General features: G+C 43.7%; 1 protein-coding gene across 1 annotated transcript in view; it reads left to right on the top strand.

The window, feature by feature from the left end:
- The window catches only part of kiaa0825 (KIAA0825 ortholog), a gene marked incomplete at its 3' end in the record, with an annotated part of 226214 nt that overhangs the window by 89037 nt on the left and 119001 nt on the right, over positions 1–18176 (top strand). Inside the window, exons 16-20 of the mRNA XM_084055537.1 lie at positions 507–634; positions 5167–5219; positions 13890–14043; positions 16056–16402; positions 17461–17567. Of these exons, the coding sequence (XP_083911663.1) occupies positions 507–634; positions 5167–5219; positions 13890–14043; positions 16056–16402; positions 17461–17567 (789 nt within the window). The remainder of the gene's footprint in view (positions 1–506; positions 635–5166; positions 5220–13889; positions 14044–16055; positions 16403–17460; positions 17568–18176) is intronic.

Genomic DNA, 18176 nt, shown 5'->3' with positions numbered 1-18176 from the left:
CATAGCGCGGCACCGAGTGCCGCGCTACGAGCTTGTAGATCTGCTATTTTTGAAAAATCTTGACAAAATATTTTCCAGATTTTTTTCAAAAAACTGTTGCGATTTAGATTTGTTTTTAGAATAGCCTCAGGTCTTAAAGGGTTAAATGGACTGCTGTCTCTGTACCCTCAGCCTCACCTGACACTGCACAACTGTCAACTCTCTCTCTCTCTCTCTCTCTCTCTCTCTCTCTCTCTCTCTCTCTCTCTCTCTCTCTCTTTCTCTCTGCCTCTCAGTTCAATTTCAATTCAGAGGATCTTTATTGGCATGAGAAAACGTGCGTTTACAGTACATTGCCAAAGGAAAAGTGGAACAAGACAATCAAAACAAAACAATGTATGTACAATTAAGTATTGAATGTGAATGAAATAAAAGTGTAAACAAGTCTCTCTCTCTCTCTCTCTCTCTCTCTCTCTCTCTCTCTCTCTCTCTCTCTCTCTCTCTCTCTCTCTCTCTCTGCCTCACAGAGACGGGTTGACCTCCGTATGTCAGCTCAGGCTGCTGACCTCTGACCCAGGAAGTAGTCCCAAGTTGCTGCTGCGCGCACTGCTCCACCAAGACTGTCACCTGGCCTCAGTCCTCCTGGAGAACTCACGTAAGTCTACCACCTTATGAGGGCTGTGTGTGTGTGTGTGTGTGTGTGTGTGTGTGTGTGTGTGTGTGTGTGTGTGTGTGTGTGTGTGTGTGTGTGCGCACACACACACACACACACACACACACACACACACACACACACACACACACACATATTTATATAATACATATTTATGCTTTTTATTTTCACATCTCATGTTGTTATACACTTCAATCTGGGAAAGCATCTGTGTCATTTTAGATGTTGCTATGTATATAGCAGCATCAAGTGTTTTTGTTTTTTTGATTCGGCCTCATGGGTCTGAATGCGTTCAAATTCTTTGGTTTTGGTTCCTCAACATTGTTGCAGTAATAACAACAATAACAAAGAGATAATAATTAACAATAACAGTAGTAAGTACGTACATTAATCAAAAAGATTAATCCCGGCAGTGTAGTTCTGGAGAAGCAGACTGAGTGGCCCTGTCTTGCCCTAAGAGGACTGACCGTGGGTAGCTACTATAATGTGTGTGTGTGTGTGTGTGTGTGTGTATATATATATATACATATATATATATATATGTATATATATATGTGTATATATATGTCCTAAATGTAAGTTCATGGTTCATGCATATCCCAGGGTGTTGGGGTGTGTGTAGGTACTATAGGGACGTGTTTACCAACAATGTCACTTAGGCTGGGCTGCTACAGATCACAGTTTCTAGATGATGATGATGATGAAGCCCCTCTCCATCTTATGAAGTTATCAGCATCTCAGCTATCATCATCATCATCATCATCATCATCATTTTCACCACGGTTCCTCCTCCTCCTCATCATCATCCTCATCATCACTAAATCAATAGAGTGCGGTAATAAACACTCCACCAGGACCAGCCGGTTGCACATGCAGTGACCTTTAAGGATTTCTTTCCGCCTTCCTTCCCCTCCCCTCCTCCCCCCTCCTCCTACCACGTCGGCAGCGGTCTAACCTTTAAAGACTGTTGTGCACTCGCACATTAATTCACATTATAGCGACCTCATTAATAACAACTCTGCACTGTCTCGTTCTCTCTCTCGCTCGCTCGCTGGTTTCTTCCTCCCGCCCGGGCCATGAGCTCAGCTCTCTCTCTACCACGACTACCACTACTAGCGTTTCGACTCGACTGCCATGCACGTACGGCAGCAGCAGCCGCCCGTAAATCAACGCCGGAAGCGCTGACTCTGGCGTGCTGTTGCCACACTGACGGGCTAATTAACCACGGAAGCACGCGGTCGGACGGTCGGACGGATGGACGGACGGGGTTGCTCGACTGAATGCCTGCATTCCCATAAGCCGCCCTTCTGACTGCCATCTCTTTCCCCCGCTTTGTGGCGCTCTGTGGATATGAGGAGATGGAATCAAGAAACAAGAAGGTTTTATTTGTCACTAGCTCAGTCGTTTTCAACCTTTCCGTCCACAATTCCATTCTGTGTTGATGTTGGTACCAATAGGAGAGATAACAGGCCAACGTTGATCAAATAACAATTCTTCTACATTCTATAATTGTGTAGACTACTTGTAAATAAAGTAATTCAGATCTTTAACAACAATTTAACTCTTGAGAGTGTAAAATGAAACCAAATGGACTTAAGGGTCGTTTTACCTTCTCAAGAGTTCAAGATCTATAACTTCAGGGTCCATTTGGTTACCAACTCTCCATCATTTAGCTGGGGACCACCTGGAACCCCCTCAAGGACCACTGGTTGAGAACCACTGCACTAGCTTATACAAGTACAAGCAGCGAAATGTTGTTTGAACTTCCGCTCTGCAAAAGATTGTTTTAGCTTATGAATTTGCTGCAGTTCCAGAAGTTTGCAGGTGATGTGCATATATACAGTATCTAACTGTGTAGGTAATGTGCATATGCATAGCTAATCAATAGCAGCAATATCACAGTCAAAGGAGTTGAGCATATATACAGTACATAAATGAGAGTCATTGACCCAATCAAAATGTGCAGAGTCAGCATAGAGTATTTACATACAGTGAGTGTCATTGTCAGTGCCATTTCTTTTTTTGTCCAAAAGGCTCAAGCCCTTGGCTGTAAGGCATGGAAGACATGAATCCATAGCTCTGTCATTTGCAAGGAAGCTCCCTATTTGGATGTAATTGTTTAGGAAATTAGGACTTATTACAGGAGGAACTGGAGGCATAATATCTAAGCTGGATACTGTAAGTCAAGTGGTGCCTGACCGGTTATTTTAATTGTTTGTTTAATTTTAATTCACACAACTTCTTCCAAATAAAATAAGAATTAACAAATAAAAACAAAAGTGGCACACAGCAAAAATTGCAACGCGGTGCGACACATTGTGAGCTTGTAGATCTGCTGTTTTCGGTGTGTATGAGTCAACCGCACTTTTAGGCCTATGTCCGTTGATGTCATTTGTTGCATTCAGACATTCGCATGAGGGTCTTGATTACCATGGAAACTGGACGCAGCTCATCTCAATTCACAGAAGCTTTGGACAGAACAGGTACCTGATAAGGAATGTTCCAATCCACTTTATTTATATAGCACATTTTACAACGCAAGGTTAAGTGCTGCACAGAAAAGCTAAAAAAGCTAAATACACTACATGAGCTCAAAAGGGGATCAAAAGCCATGAAGGTTAAGGCGAGATTTTAAAGTGTTGACGGTGGACGCCAGTTTGATATGGGAGGGGAGCTCATTCCATAATTTCAGGGTACTGAAAAGGCTCTTTCAGCACTTTTACTTTACTGAATTATTTCCAATTTGAAGTACTTTTACTTCTACTCCACTACGTCTCAGAGGCAAATATTGTACTTCTACTTCACTACAGTTATTTGAAAACTTTAGTTACTAGTTACTTTCTAGATTTTGATTATTATTACAAAACATACATTAACCACCTCAGCCCTATATACATTTTGGCCTTATCTAGCCGATCTACAAGCTCAATTCACAAATCACATGATAGGACTTGGCCATACAGCATTTTTTCAGGCGTGATATTTTATTTTGCTTTAATCCATGTGTACAAATGGAACCAAATGGACCCGAACCCCTTCAAGTAATCCATGGGGGGGTCCAGGGACCCTCTGGGACTTGAAGGGCTTCTAAATAGACCCTTTGAGAGCCTCTGCTATAGAGTACCGTTGATAATTAGTTTGCTGGTTTGCTGTAAATCATTTTAAAGTACCCACTTACGCCCTTCAACCAGTGCCTTTTTTCCTAATATGTTTTTGTACACACTACAATATGCAGGAGATCCCTAAGTGCCTTTCTTTGTCAAAGCACTCCAGCTAATAGCAATCAAGCTATGGCTAGCTAGTTGATATACACTACACACACACTGACAGTTTAACTAAGATACATAAGTATTTCTGTGTAACTGTTCCAAATGCATCCAGATCAGGGAGGATAATCCATTATCCATTATAGTATTCCAGCCTGTTACAAAGCACACTCTAAATCTGGAGGTACGCAACCTGTATAGTGCACAAATTAAATGAGTACCTCACAAATCACGCACGCAGCATACACACACACACACACACACACACACACACACACACAAACACACACACACACACACACACACACACACGCACACACACACACACACACACACACACACACACACACACACACACACACACACACACACACACACACACACACACACACACACACACACGCATGCGCACACGTACGCACTCACGCGTACACACACATGCACGTGCATGCATGTACACACGCACGCGTACACACACACGCGCGCGCGCACACGTACGCACGCGCGCGCACACGTATGCACTCACGCATACACACACATGCACGTGCATGCATGTACGCACGCGCACACACGCGCAGACACACACACACACACACACACACACACACACACACACACACACACACACACACACACACACACACACACACACACACGCATACACACACGTAGCCTTCTTTATTATCATCGGTGTGCCTGCTTCCACTTAGAGGGGCCTGTGCAGAGAGGGCCCTTGTGACTGGTTGACTGGTGGAGCAGAAGACAAACAGGTGTATGTACTGGCCATGTGTCAAGACTGGAGAGAGAGAGAGAGAGGGGGGGGGGCAGAGAGAGAGGGACAGAGACAGTAACAGAGACAAGGCTAGAGACAGAGATCTGAGTTCTGATTGATTGATTATACAGTAATGCTATTGTATTTTCCATTCCATTGTGCTACAGTATGTATTCAATTAATCAATTGATTGATTGAATATTTTATTAGGCAAAAAATGTAAAACAACACATTTACATTTAAAATACTTTGTCTAACAGGTCCGTTCATCAAGACATTTAAAGGTAGGGTAAGTGATTGTCTTTGGTCAAAATAAGTGTTAAATAGCTCTGATAGTACTCATCTAAATAATGTTTGTTCAGTAAGGAGTCTCCATGGGAGAGACACAGTGAGTCACACTTTTTGATGGCTGGTGGTATGTTGGTGGCATAATAGTAGAATGATTTCATCACTGTGTTTGTGCTGAATCTGGGGAGAATGTTGTGCCCGTGATGGGCGTTTATCCATGAGTGCCAGAGACTCCTCAGAGGTGAGTCAGCACAGTGGCATCTTGTCTCTGTCGAGTCATATCCTGTTCCTGTAACGGTGCTCCTTATTAACAGGAGCCTCGTTAACCCAGCCTCGCTCTCCAGCACCCCAAGTGGAAACTAATACGCGTGTGCGTAAACCCCAGCACTTTCCTATGACTATATCGCAATGCAGCGAACGCAGAGCAATTTCCCTGAACAATTCTCTTGTTCTTAAGGGAAAATTAGCAGACCACTGAGGGGAACAAGGTAGCAGCATTATCCGCCTTAATTCCGTCTAATAGACTGATAGGTCAGTGGATGTGTTGGACCGTGTTTGGGCGCTCGTACGTGTTGTTGAGAGAGAGAGAGAGAGAGAGAGAGAGAGAGAGAGAGAGAGAGAGAAGCAGGTGAATCAATTCCCCATCATCAGGGTCTCTTCTTTGCTGTCGGAGCAGAAACCTCTTATCTCAAAATCTAACTTTTTTTGGGGTAAATTAAGACCCTACTTGATCATACTACAGCGTCACAAAAGCAAAGCATCAAAAGTAGCAGATCTATAAGCTCGAAGCGCAGCGTGAAGCGACGCGTTTTGAGCTTGTAGATCTGCTACTTTTGCTGTTTTTTTTTATTTAAATCCTGAAAAGTCACAGTTTTGGACATGTGAGGTTTCCACCCAACAGAGATGTCTTCCTACGTATACCTGCGTTGTGATGAAGCAGTTTGATAACGGGACCCCCTGCATCTCTGTGAAGCAGCAGGTCATTTAGCGCTGTCACTTTAAAATAGCTGGGCATTAGTCACCAAGCAGACCACCCTACGCCCTCCAAACCCGTCCCCCCCGCACCCCACCCAGCACTGTGTTCAGTTCAGTCCGCTGTTCAAATAGCTGTCATCACACTCACACTCGCGCACGCTCAGTGACGCACACACATGTGCGTGTATACACACACGCACACACACACACACACACACACACACACACACACACACACACACACACACACACACACACACACACACACACACACACACACACACACACACACACACGCGCGCACGCTTGCACGCACACTCATTGACGCACACACATATGCGTGTATACAGACACACACACACACACACACTCACGCTCAGTGACGCACACACGTGTGCGTGTATACACACACACACACACACACACAAACACGCACATCTCTGTGCACAGGGAAGCCCCACAAGGCCGTGCTGTCAAAACCTCTTCCTCGTCACTTCCTGACTCCATGTGCCACCGTAGGTCCCCACAGCCCCCCCCCACACACACACACACACACGCACACACAGCCCCCCCCACACACACACACACACGCACACACAGCCCCCCCCCACACACACACACTCCAAACCCCAGCCCCCACCCCAACCCCGTTTTATTTTCTTCCACAGACGTGTTTGTTTGTTTGTTTTCTTTCTGCAAAAAAAACTCCCGTTTGTGACTTCCTGTTAGCATATCCTTCAGCACATGTGACAGCCTTGACATTTACCAACATGTGCAGAAGGAGGAGGAATGCACATACATTCTCCTTTCTTCTTCTAGACACTGTGATTTTCTATCTCTTTTTTTATTCATCTCTTTTTTTTTCTCTTCGCCTCGTCGTCGTCCTGATGAAATCCATTTGAACTGGATCATGTTGTGTGTTATTCTATTCCTGCTGTGGAGGTCGAGGTCAATGCATTCTATAGTTTGCCTGGGCCCGCTCTCCTTGAAACCTTGTGTCGTGTGTGTGTGTTTGTGTGTGTGTGTGTGTGTGTGTGTGTGTGTGTGTGTGTGTGTGTGTGTGTGTGTGTGTGTGTGTGTGTGTGTGTGTGTGTGTGTGTGTGTGTGTGTGCGTGTGCATGTGCGTGTGTGTGATTTCCTTGCTGTTGGGCAGAAACCTCTTATCTCCACATTCTAACTGTTTGTGTTTTTTTTGGTAAATTAACACCCTACTGCCTACTTGATCATATTACAGCGTCACACAAAAACATCAAAAGTAGCAGATCCGCAAGCTTCACGCCGCGTTGTGGGCTTGTAGATCTGCTACTTTCACTATTTTTGGCAAATTTGAATACTGAAAGGTAACAGTTTTGGACGTATGACGCTTCCATCCAACAGAGACGATGTGTTTGTACGAGTGTCCATGGATACACACCCACACTGTGTGTGCGTGTGTTTTTGCTACTACGTGTGTGTGTGTGTGTGTGTGTGTGTGTGTGTGTGTGTGTGTGTGTGTGTGTGTGTGTGTGTGTGTGTGTGTGTGTGTGTGTGTGTGTGTGTGTGTGCGTGTGTGCGTGTGCGTGCGTGTCATGCATATTGTCGCTGTCGGACGGAAACCTGTTGCTTTTCTGGAAATTGAGGGGGAAAAAAATTACCTGTGTTCCAATGGATGCAATGTAGTTATTATTATTTAGTCACAAGCTCTTGTCAATACCTTTATCGTTTGTTCAATAATTATAAAACCCCACAGACTTTTTTATAGTTAAATAGCCGCTCTAAGCTGACATCACAAGACTCTCTTGTGGGCATTCATTTACAAAACGTTAACATAAAAAGTGGAGATGCAAGGTTTCTGTACCACGTGTGTGTGTGTACGGTATGTACTGTGTGTGTGTACAGTATTCATGCATATCGTCTCTGTCGGGTGGAATAACCTCATTTATCCAAAACTGTTACTTCTCAGGATTCAAATTCAAAAACAGTGAAAGTAGCAAAGCTCGAAACGCGTCGCGAAGCGGCGCGTTTCTAGCTTGTAGATCTGCTACTTTCGATACCTTTGTGTGACGCTGTAGTATGATCAAGTAGGGCGTTAATTCACGAAAAAAACACAACAAGTTAGAATATGGATATATGAGCTTTCTTCCCAGCGATATATGTGTGCTACATCTATATGTATGTAACCAGATTCAATACATTTCCATGACATTTTCAGATGCGGCTGCTTATCATTTATTCACTTCTTTTTTACGTGTCTTTCTTGTTTACGTTTTCAGATTTCTGCAGAGACGCGGCGGGGTCGGGGGGGTCACGGGGGGGGTCCTCGGAGGAGGAGGAGCGGCGGCGGCGGGCGGGAGATGATTTCATGGAGGCGTTGTTCAACCTTCTCTGCTCCGTCAGTGCCGTCCCACGGGCCCTGACCCAGGCTCTGGTTCCTTACCTGGACTCGGCTCAGCTGTGGGAGCATCTCTACACACTGCCAGGTATGACTACAAAAAAAGAAAAGAAAAGCACTGCACTGCTTATCGTTGCTCTCAATTTTGTGTATTTTAACAAATATAAAATTGTGCATTTATATAGCGCTTTTATCCGAAATGCTTTACATAGATTGTGTATTACATTCATCCATTCACACACACATTCATACACCGATGGCGGAGGAAACCGTGCAAGGCTCCAACCTGCTCATCGAGAGCAATTAGGGGTTCAGCGTCATGCTCAAGGACACTTCGACACTAACTCTGGGGGAGCCCGGGATCGAACTGGAAACCTTGCGGTTCCCATCCGGCCACTCTACCCCTGAGCCACTACCGACCCATCTTTTGGTGGGGACACCTGGCACTAAGTAATTTTCAGATGGGGTTCTGTGACCAAATACATACATATTAATTTGGGGGTCCTTGACATGAAAAAAAGTTTGAGCACCACTGAGTGGGTAGGTTATTGACATTCCTATGATGACCCTTACTAGACTGAAGGATGTTTTTGGGTTAGGGTCTTTTACTGAGTCTCCTTGCGATCCAGAGCTTTTTAAGAAGTGAGTCCCACAGAGGGAGGACCTCATTCTGGTGATGACTTCTCTCTCTCCTGGCTGAGTGGTAATTATTGTAGCATAAATTAGGGTGATTGGAGTGGTGCGGCACGGGACGAACAGGGATGGGCGGGGAGAGAGAGAGAGAGAGAGAGGGGGGGTGGGGGGGGGGGGGGGGTGGGTGTGTGTGTATTAATATACTTGTGAGGGCCAAATGTCCCCATAAGTATAGTAGAATATTAGATATAGACTTTGTGAGGACCATTTTCCTTTAGGCTTACGGTAAAAAAAAAAAAAAAAGAATCATAAAATCATTGTCCTGAAACATTGACGTCCTCACAAGTATAGTAATACAAACTGTGTGTGTGTGTGTGTGTGTGTGTGTGTGTGTGTGTGTGTGTGTGTGTGTGTGTGTGTGTGCGTGCGCGCGTGTGCGTGTGCCCGTGTGTGTGTGTGTGTGTGTGTGTGTGTGTGTTTTTAGGAGAAGGGAGACATTTTCAATGTCACCGAACCATAATTTATCCTCACAGAGTAATTAGTTTAATTGCTGGCCTGTGCCCAAGCGTTGTATTACACTTTTGGTTACAGAGTTACAACACCCGCTCACACACACACACACACACACACACACACACACACACACACACACACACACACACACACACGCACACACACACACTCGCACACACTCGCACACACACAGAGTTCCCTCTGCTTTCCATTTGAGCTGTCAGCAAGTTAACTCTCTCAGATTAAGTTAAGCTTTTCACCATTTCTCCACTCGCAGCGTTGTTTGCATCTTGCGGTGCGTTTCGTGTGGAATCGATATGGCTTTGGTCAATAGTACGCTTACGGGCAGAATGAGTGTGTGTGTGTAAACTGAGTGACTTTGAAAAGTACTGCGCGGTTCTCACCTGCCATGGAGCTCTCTCTCTCTCTCTCTCTCTCTTTCTCTCTCTCTCTCTCTCTCCTCTTTTACTCGGGAGCAGTAGTGTTGCAAGTAGAAGTATCAACAAAGTAAAAGTACTCATTATGCAGAATGTCCCGTTTCACAAGTTATCATTATGTCTAAAATGTATAAAAAATCTTTTGAAAATAGCCAAACGTTTAAATAGGGCTGACGTGGTTAATGAATGTTTTGAATATTTTAATGAAGGTATTTCTGGTGTCAAGCTTAGAAGACTTGTCCAGGTGCTCTTTTATGGCGGTTTTGAAGGAGGGTAAGGAGTCACACTTTTTTTATGACAGGGCATTCCACATTCTGGCGGCATAGCAGTAGAACAAATTTGACCCCATGTTTGTGCAGAAACTGGGTTCAGTGAGATTAGTGCATGGGGCACCTTCTGGTGTTGTGCCTGTGAGTATTTTACGCTATTGAAGTAGTCTGTCAGGTACATGGGTATCCCTGTATTCTCGCGTATCTTAAAACCCAGGCCCATCGCAAGTTGCTTTACTCTGTCCTCTACTCTGAACCATCCCACCCTAGCATAATGAGCAGTGGTTAGATGAGTTGTGGGTGTAACTGTAAGGCCTAGAAGTAACCAGTTTGTTTTTAGAGGTCATCTTCATCATCATCATCATCATCTCTGTCGGTTGGAAACCTCATTACGTCCAAAACTGTTACTTTTCAGGATTCAAAGTAACAGATCCACAAGCATCAAAGTAGCACTTTTGATACCACCAACTATCAAAAGTAGCAGATCCACTGCTACTTTTGATGCTTTTGTGTGATGCTGTAGTGTGATCAAGTAGGGCATACACGGGATACTAGCGGTCCGGGGGCCACATGCGGCCCCCACCTTCACTTAATGCGGCCCGCAGGGTATCATCAGAATTTTGATAATGTTATTGATTTCAGCTGTTACAATTCCAAGCATGCAAACATGACCCGCTTTATTTACTTCAGTCTATATTAGTAGCTTAATGACTTTTTTTTATGTCCAATGTATTTGTATTTAAGTTCATCAAGTTAATATAAGTATAACTAAATGCATTTGAAATAAGTAAAAAATAAGTTACTTTTCAGGATTCCAATTCCAAAATAACAAAAAAGAATTCAGGATTCCAATTCCAAAATAGCAAAAATAGCCGATCTACAAGCTCAAAACGCGTCTCGGCAATTGATGCTACTTTTGTGTGACATATATACTAGAATGACGAAATACAGCATTCATTTACGAAAAAGTTACAATTTGGAGGTGAGAAGTTTCTACCCGACAACAACAATATGCAACGTGGCCCCCTGGATTGAATGTGGAAAATTGGTGGCCCTCTGCATCATCAAAGTTGCCCACCCCTGAAGTTGGGCATTCATTTATACACAAAAAGTTAGAATATGCAGATAAGAGGTTTCTGGCCCAGACAGCAACGTTATAATAAGTGAACTTGGCAACCAGTCACTGCTGGTGAGTTAGTGGAAAATCTTAGATCACAATATCCCTTCTCTCCTCTCCCCACGGGGGTCGGAGGTCATAGATTGTGTTAGGCGTTCCCGGGGGAGATACCTACACCCACCCCGATACTACACCTCCTCCTCCTCCAGCAGCGCTATACGCCAGCCCAGCGCACTAAATCTCTCCCGGTTGGTCGTAAGGCCTTTGGTTTTTTTACGGCCCGCCGCAGCGGGAAGTTTATGGATGTCATACAACTTCATGCTGTATCACTGCTCTCTTGTGTCAAGCGTGTGGAGCGGGATATTAACCCATTAAGACCGGGAACGCATCTGTGTAACCACTTTATTTTATACCTTGGTGATCTGCTATTTTATTTTTAATCTTAAAGATTTGTGCAAATCTTTGAATGTATATATTTTTTAAGCGAACATTTGTAACTCAAATCTTTGCTTCTGGGGGGTCCCTTGATCAACATATTTTGAGATGGGGGTACACGGCCAAATACATATAATTTTTGGGGTCCTTGACATGAAAAAGTTTGAGAACCACTGATATTATAGCAAGATAATGTTTCTTTCAAAAAATTGTTAGGATTTAGAAGACATTTGTGGAATCCCCAGAAGCAAAGATTTTAGTTACAAATGTCGGCTTTAAAAATATATATATTTGAAGATTTTCATGATTTAAAAAAAAATAGCAGATCTATAGATCTGGTATAGATAGAAGTATAAGATAATGGTTGAAGTGGTTAAAGTCTAAAAATTAAACATGTTTTCCCGGTCTTAATGGGTTAAAAGGGCAACGGCGATGAAAGACGGGGGATACACCTGGAGTAGAGAGAGAGAGAGAGAGAGAGGGGGGGGGGTGTTTGGGAGGGAACGCTATGGGCTTCCGCCCGCCGTCAGTGGCACCACCTGGGTTTGATGCGGAACATCTGATAGCATGGGAGTTTGATGTGCGTGGCCAGTGTTGCCAGATTGTGCGAGAGAAACAAGCAACCAGGTGGTCTATGAAAACAAGCCCAAAAGAAGAAGCAACTATAATAGGCCACATGAGCAGTGTAGACCTACGTATATTATGCGTCGGATATTTGAAAATCGTCGATCTACAAGCTCGCACTGCATCGCTGTGAGCTTGTAGATCAGCGAGTTTTGAAAAATCGTGGAGAAAAAAAGGGAAACGTTTTGACAACAAAGATCTGGTACAGACAACGATATATTGAGAGTTGCTCAAAGCGTAAAAGGTACAGCTACGTCATTCATGAACCATTGGCGCAAAATATTTGCAGATGAGGAGGTCCGTGGGCAAATATACATAATTGAACAGGGTGTCCTTGGTTTGAAAATGTTTGAGAAGGACTGGTTTAAACAACATTAGGAAACAAGCGCAACTACACTTTAGAAAGAAGCCCAAAAAAACCCTGAAACCCTCAACTACCAATATTTAAAGCAACTTTACAGAAAAACAAGGCCAAAATCGCTTACAAAAAGCAGACATGGCAACACTGCTGACGCAGGAGTTTGATGTGAGTGAGTTTTTTTTTTTTACTGTCAACGTTGCAGGTGAGAGATTTCAGCGATGCTGATATTTATATGCGTGAGCTGTCGTCCACATATCTGGATGGATGATGGATCTTTTTGTTTTGGAGATATTTGGGACTGAGGGGTGTGTTAATGGGAGGAGGTGACCCCCGCTATAGTTTTAGAGCTGGACAAGTCTGTGTGTGTTGTCTCAATTATGTTGGCTTTAAACGCTATCTGTCATGGTGGTAGCCAGGCTACATTAAAAGCCAATGCGTAAATCTCCCCCAAATCCTGCCTTACAGTACATTGGCACTACAGAGGTTTCCAAATAGTTCTCTTTGGAGAGTTTTGGTAGCAGCACGGCAGTCATGGAGAACATCATCTTAAAGTTTATTTCGTCAAGGCAAAGTTTATCACAACAACAAGGCCATTCAAAGTGCTTTACACAAATCATTAAGCATTAAGATATCAAGGCGCATTATGGATTTAAGGACATTTGAATACAAAAAAGAAAGGAAAAAAGAAAAGCATTACATCGCAGAATCAATAAAGAAAAACTCAGTAAAAGGCAGCCACAGACAGAAAGGTCTTTGGCATTGTTTTAAAAAGAACTGCGAGTTCTGCATGATGTAGCTGTACCTTTTACACTTTGAGCATCTCTCAATATATCACTCACTGAGGGCAGAAACCTCTTATCTCCATATTCTTTTAACTCCATAACGTTTTGTGTTTTTTCGTAAATTATTAACGCCCTACTTGATCACACTACAGGGTCACACAAAAGCATCAAAATTAGCAGATCCACGAGCTCGAAACTCTGAGCGAAGTAACGGTTTTTGAGCTTATCTGCTACTTTGGCTGTTTTTGACCTATATCTCCTTTCCCTATTAGACCGAACGCGGCCGGTCCCTGCGGTGGTCAGCTGCATCCAGGCCGTGGTCTCCAAGGCCGCCCACGGCCTTCTGGGACATCTGGTGTCCATGGTGACGGCCTGGCAGGGCGGGGGCACGGAGGGGGGGGAGCCCCCCGGCGGCGGCGGGGTGCCGTTGAGACGCGGGGGGCTCGTCCCAGAGAGCGTCCTGTCTAAGGTCCCCAAGGAGTGGAGCTACAGCCCCCCACCACCACCACCACCGGAGACCCAGGGGGGAAAAGATCCTACGAACAAAGGTATCACACTCTCTCTCACACACACAGACATGTTTTAGTTTACTCCCTGTTCAGAGACAAAAATGTACATTTCACACATTTCTAAAGTTAAAAAATCACAGTGCGAGGCGTTGTGAGCTTGTAGTCTCTGGCTATTTTCACGATATTTATCTGTGGAACCGAGTCAAACTAAATGTAATGCCTACAATTCCACGTGCTTGTCAGGGCGGGGGGTCCTCAGTTCAAATATGATTATTTTGGGGGGTCGCAGTCTGAAAAGTTTGGGAACCCTTGTTCTACTGTATATATATCCTAGGAGGATTTTGGGTGCCCGGGTATTTTCCAGATTTGATTCCACAGGAAAAACAGTGAAGAATAATATTCTTGATACAAGCAAGGGATAATCAATGGGGAGCAGGTCCTTATGGAGAAATAAACCCAGACCCAGGCTGATTAGAACCTGACACGAATGCCATCATTCTGAAAGTCCCCATGATTATCTCGCTTAATATTGCACGGCTACTTAATAAAGTCATTAATGAATTGACCCAACAACAACAAAAGATTTGATTGACTTTAAAAGGATTTCATTGCTTACGGTAATGCGAGTAAGTCCTTTAATTTATGCCAGGTGTGTCCAGTTCAAAGCGGTCGTCCGGCTCGGAAAACAACGAGAACTGATGATCAAATATAATCAATATTCTGTTACTGGAATTGTCTTATTTCTTCCTTCAAATGTTTTCAAAAACATGCTTCAGTGTAAACCGTTTTAGCTGTGATTACAAAACATACATTTTAGCTGTTTGTTTACATAGCTGCCATGTTGGATATGGCAGACATCAAGCAATCAAAGCAGATTGATATGAGCCAGGTGCTCTGAGCCTTTGATTAGACAGCAGTCTGTCATTGAGTTCAGCGGATTTATTTCTCAATAATGACCGGCTCATTACTTATTAATCACGTTTATTAACCGGATACTTAGTAAAGGAATAAATAATTTAACACAACATTTAGCAGCAGTACTATTTTATTAATTTAAAAAAGGACTCATTGCTTACAGTAGAGATGATGCCAGGTGCATCCGGGGCAACTCCAGTAGTAAGTACAATCAAAATATGAATCACGGTTCTGTTACTGTGTTGCCTTTTTCTTGCTTCAAATGTTTTCAAATACATTCTTTAGTGTAACTGTTTAGCTGTAAAATGACATTATTGTGTGTGCTTGTTTACATGGCTGCCACGGTGAATACAGCATAAAAAAGAAACATCCAGGAGCTCAGTCTGCCCATAGCTACGGTCTTTTCATCATACCGGTGGTCTTCTGTTGAGAAATAACAGACCGCCAAACGAATTCCGCCCGTGATTGACCAATTAGAATCAAGCATTCAACCGTGTCATCACAGTAAATAACAGTATATCGTCTCTGTCGGGTGGAAACCTTATTTTATTATGTCCAAAACTGTTACTTTTCAGCAAAAATAGCAGATCGACAAGCTTGAAATGTGTCGTTTCGCGCCGTGTTTCGAGCTTGTGGATCTGCTACTTTTGATGCTTTTGTGTGACGTTGTAGTATGATCAAGTATAGGGGCGTTAATTTACGAAAAAACACAAAAAGTAAAAATACGGAGATAAGAGGTTTCCTCCAGACAGCAACAATATATTTTTAAAAACTAGAAAATGTGCTCCTCGGAGCACAGGTCTCCGCCAGGCGAGGTGGTAATTCTGTCTTACCTATTTATATTACATATTGTGATGTCACGTGAAGCTTGACCAATGTTAGGTGTTCACAGACGGACGGACACACACACACACGGCCGGACAAAGTGAAAACATACTCTCCACCACGCCTTCGGCCTGGCGGAGACTAAAACAATGTTCAAAATAATTGGCTACTCTAAATTTAAGAAAAATAAGCCATTAAAGTGACAGGAGATAATTCCAAGCCCCTCCATGCACACTCACTCACTCTTTCTCTTTCTCTTTCTCTCTCTCTCTCTCTCTCTCTCTCTCTGTCTCTCTCTCTCTCATATCCAGGAGGTGTCATATCTCTGGCCATCCAGGCCGTGTCCTTCGTCCTGGTCAACCTGCCTGCGGCCGTAGCCTCCCTGCCCCTCCCCCTGCGCTACCTGTTCCACGTGGCAGAGAAGAGGCTCTCCTCCCAGAGCCAGCAGCACATAGCCAGGACCCTGCGCTCCACGGGCCTGCTGCCCTGGGCCCTGGTGGGGTGCCTGGTGCAGGGCCTCGTGGCCCTGGAGGAGCCCCCCACCCAGACCCAGACCCCGGAGCAGACCGGTGGGGGTCCGGGTCTGGACCGCAGGGCCAGAGACCGCCTGGCCCTGCTGGCTGAGTGCCTGCAGGCCACCATGGGCATTCAACAGAAGGTAAGGAAGAGGGGGTAGGAAGGTGGTGTGTGTGTGTGTGTGTGTGTGTGTGTGTGTGTGTGTGTGTGTGTGTGTGTGTGTGTGTGTGTGTGTGTGTGTGTGTGTGTGTGTGTGTGTGTGTGTGTGTGTGTGTGTGTGTGTGTGTGTGTGTGTGTGCGCGTGTGCGGGTGCATGTGTGCGTGTGTGTGTGTGTGTGTGTGTGTGCGTGTGTGTGTGCATGTGCGTTGTGCGCCCGTGCGTGCATGGCAGAGAGCGAGGGGGGTTGCATACGTGAGAGAGAGCGAGAGAGTGTGAGAGAGGGAGAGGGGTTTGTGTGTGTGTGCTTGTCCGTTGGTGTGATTGAATGTGTCTGTGTGTATTTATGTGTGATGACTGTATTTGATTTAGCTTTTTTTTTTGCTTTGAAAATGAAGCAGGCATGTATTTAGGCACCTATTTAATGGGGACAGACTATAGTGGCTCAGGAGGTAGAGACACTGAAGCGTTAAAGGGATAGTTTTCTATCGATTATCCACCCCATGGAGACTTGAATTCATGGATATATATATATATATATATATATATATATATATATATATATATATATATATATATATATATATATATATATATATATATATATATATATATATATATATATATATATATATATATATTTTTTTTTTTTTGTCTCATTCCTAAGCCAATAATGTGATGACCAGAGGACCGGTAGGCAGTGGTTCCGGTAGGAGACACAAAGGAGACTCTTTGTGTCTCCTACCGGAATCGCTGCTGGTCATCAAATTATTGGTTTAGGAATGTGACAAAAACAGAATCCCACCTTTTCAGACTCGCATTCCCCTCCTAATTCTAATCCCCCATTTTTCCTTTTAATGTTAATGTTTTTGTTTTCTTAGTTTATAGCTTTTACTAGTTATTCTCCTAATAACGTTGTTTATTTTATTTGTTCTGTTTTTGTAAAGCGACTTTGAGTACCGAGAAAAGAGCTATATAAATTGGATTGGATGTATTATTATTATCCATGTCACATTTCACATGTTTTATGTTGTGTCTGTCAGGGCGTCCCAAAACCCACCATCAACAAGGTCCTTCAGGCCCTGGAAGAGAAGAGACCCAAATGGACGTCTCTCCAGCTCCAGAAGGCCCGCAAGCTCTGCTCCCACAGGTGAGAGGTCAACGGTATAGAGGGACCGCAGGATGAGGTCGAGGGTTCGGATTGATTATGTCAACGGTTCATGACATCATGATACGGGGTGGAATTTGAACACGCATTTTATCCAATCCATCATTGTTCTCAGCAGTTATCGATTGTTGATTGATTGATTGATCGACATTTAACCACTCCAAGACATATTTTATACTTCGGATATTCAACAACGAAATAGCCCATCTAGAAGCTCTCTTGCTGTTTAATATTTTTTAAATGAAAATATGGAATTATTTTGACATGTTCACCTATATAAAAACATAATAGGGACGCCAGGGTTAATGCGGTTAACCCATTAAGACCTGAGGCCGATTCTACAAAACGTCTTCTAAATCCTAACAGTTTTTTGAAAAAACCTATGTCGCTATATCAGTGGTTCTCAAACTTTTTCATGTCAAGGGCACCCAGAATTAAATGTATTTGGCGACGGACCTCCATCTCAAAATATTTAGTTCCAGGGACCCCCAGAAGAAAAGATTTGCATTACAAATGTTCGCTTGAAAAAAAATAAAAAATCATAGATTTGCACAAATGTCGGTGCCGAGCTATGAGCTTGTATATCTGCTA

Source organism: Gymnoscopelus microlampas (assembly GCF_963454915.1).
Source record: "Gymnoscopelus microlampas genome assembly, chromosome: 4".
NCBI lineage: Eukaryota > Metazoa > Chordata > Actinopteri > Myctophiformes > Myctophidae > Gymnoscopelus > Gymnoscopelus microlampas.
This window is presented reverse-complemented; position numbering and strand designations above follow the sequence as displayed.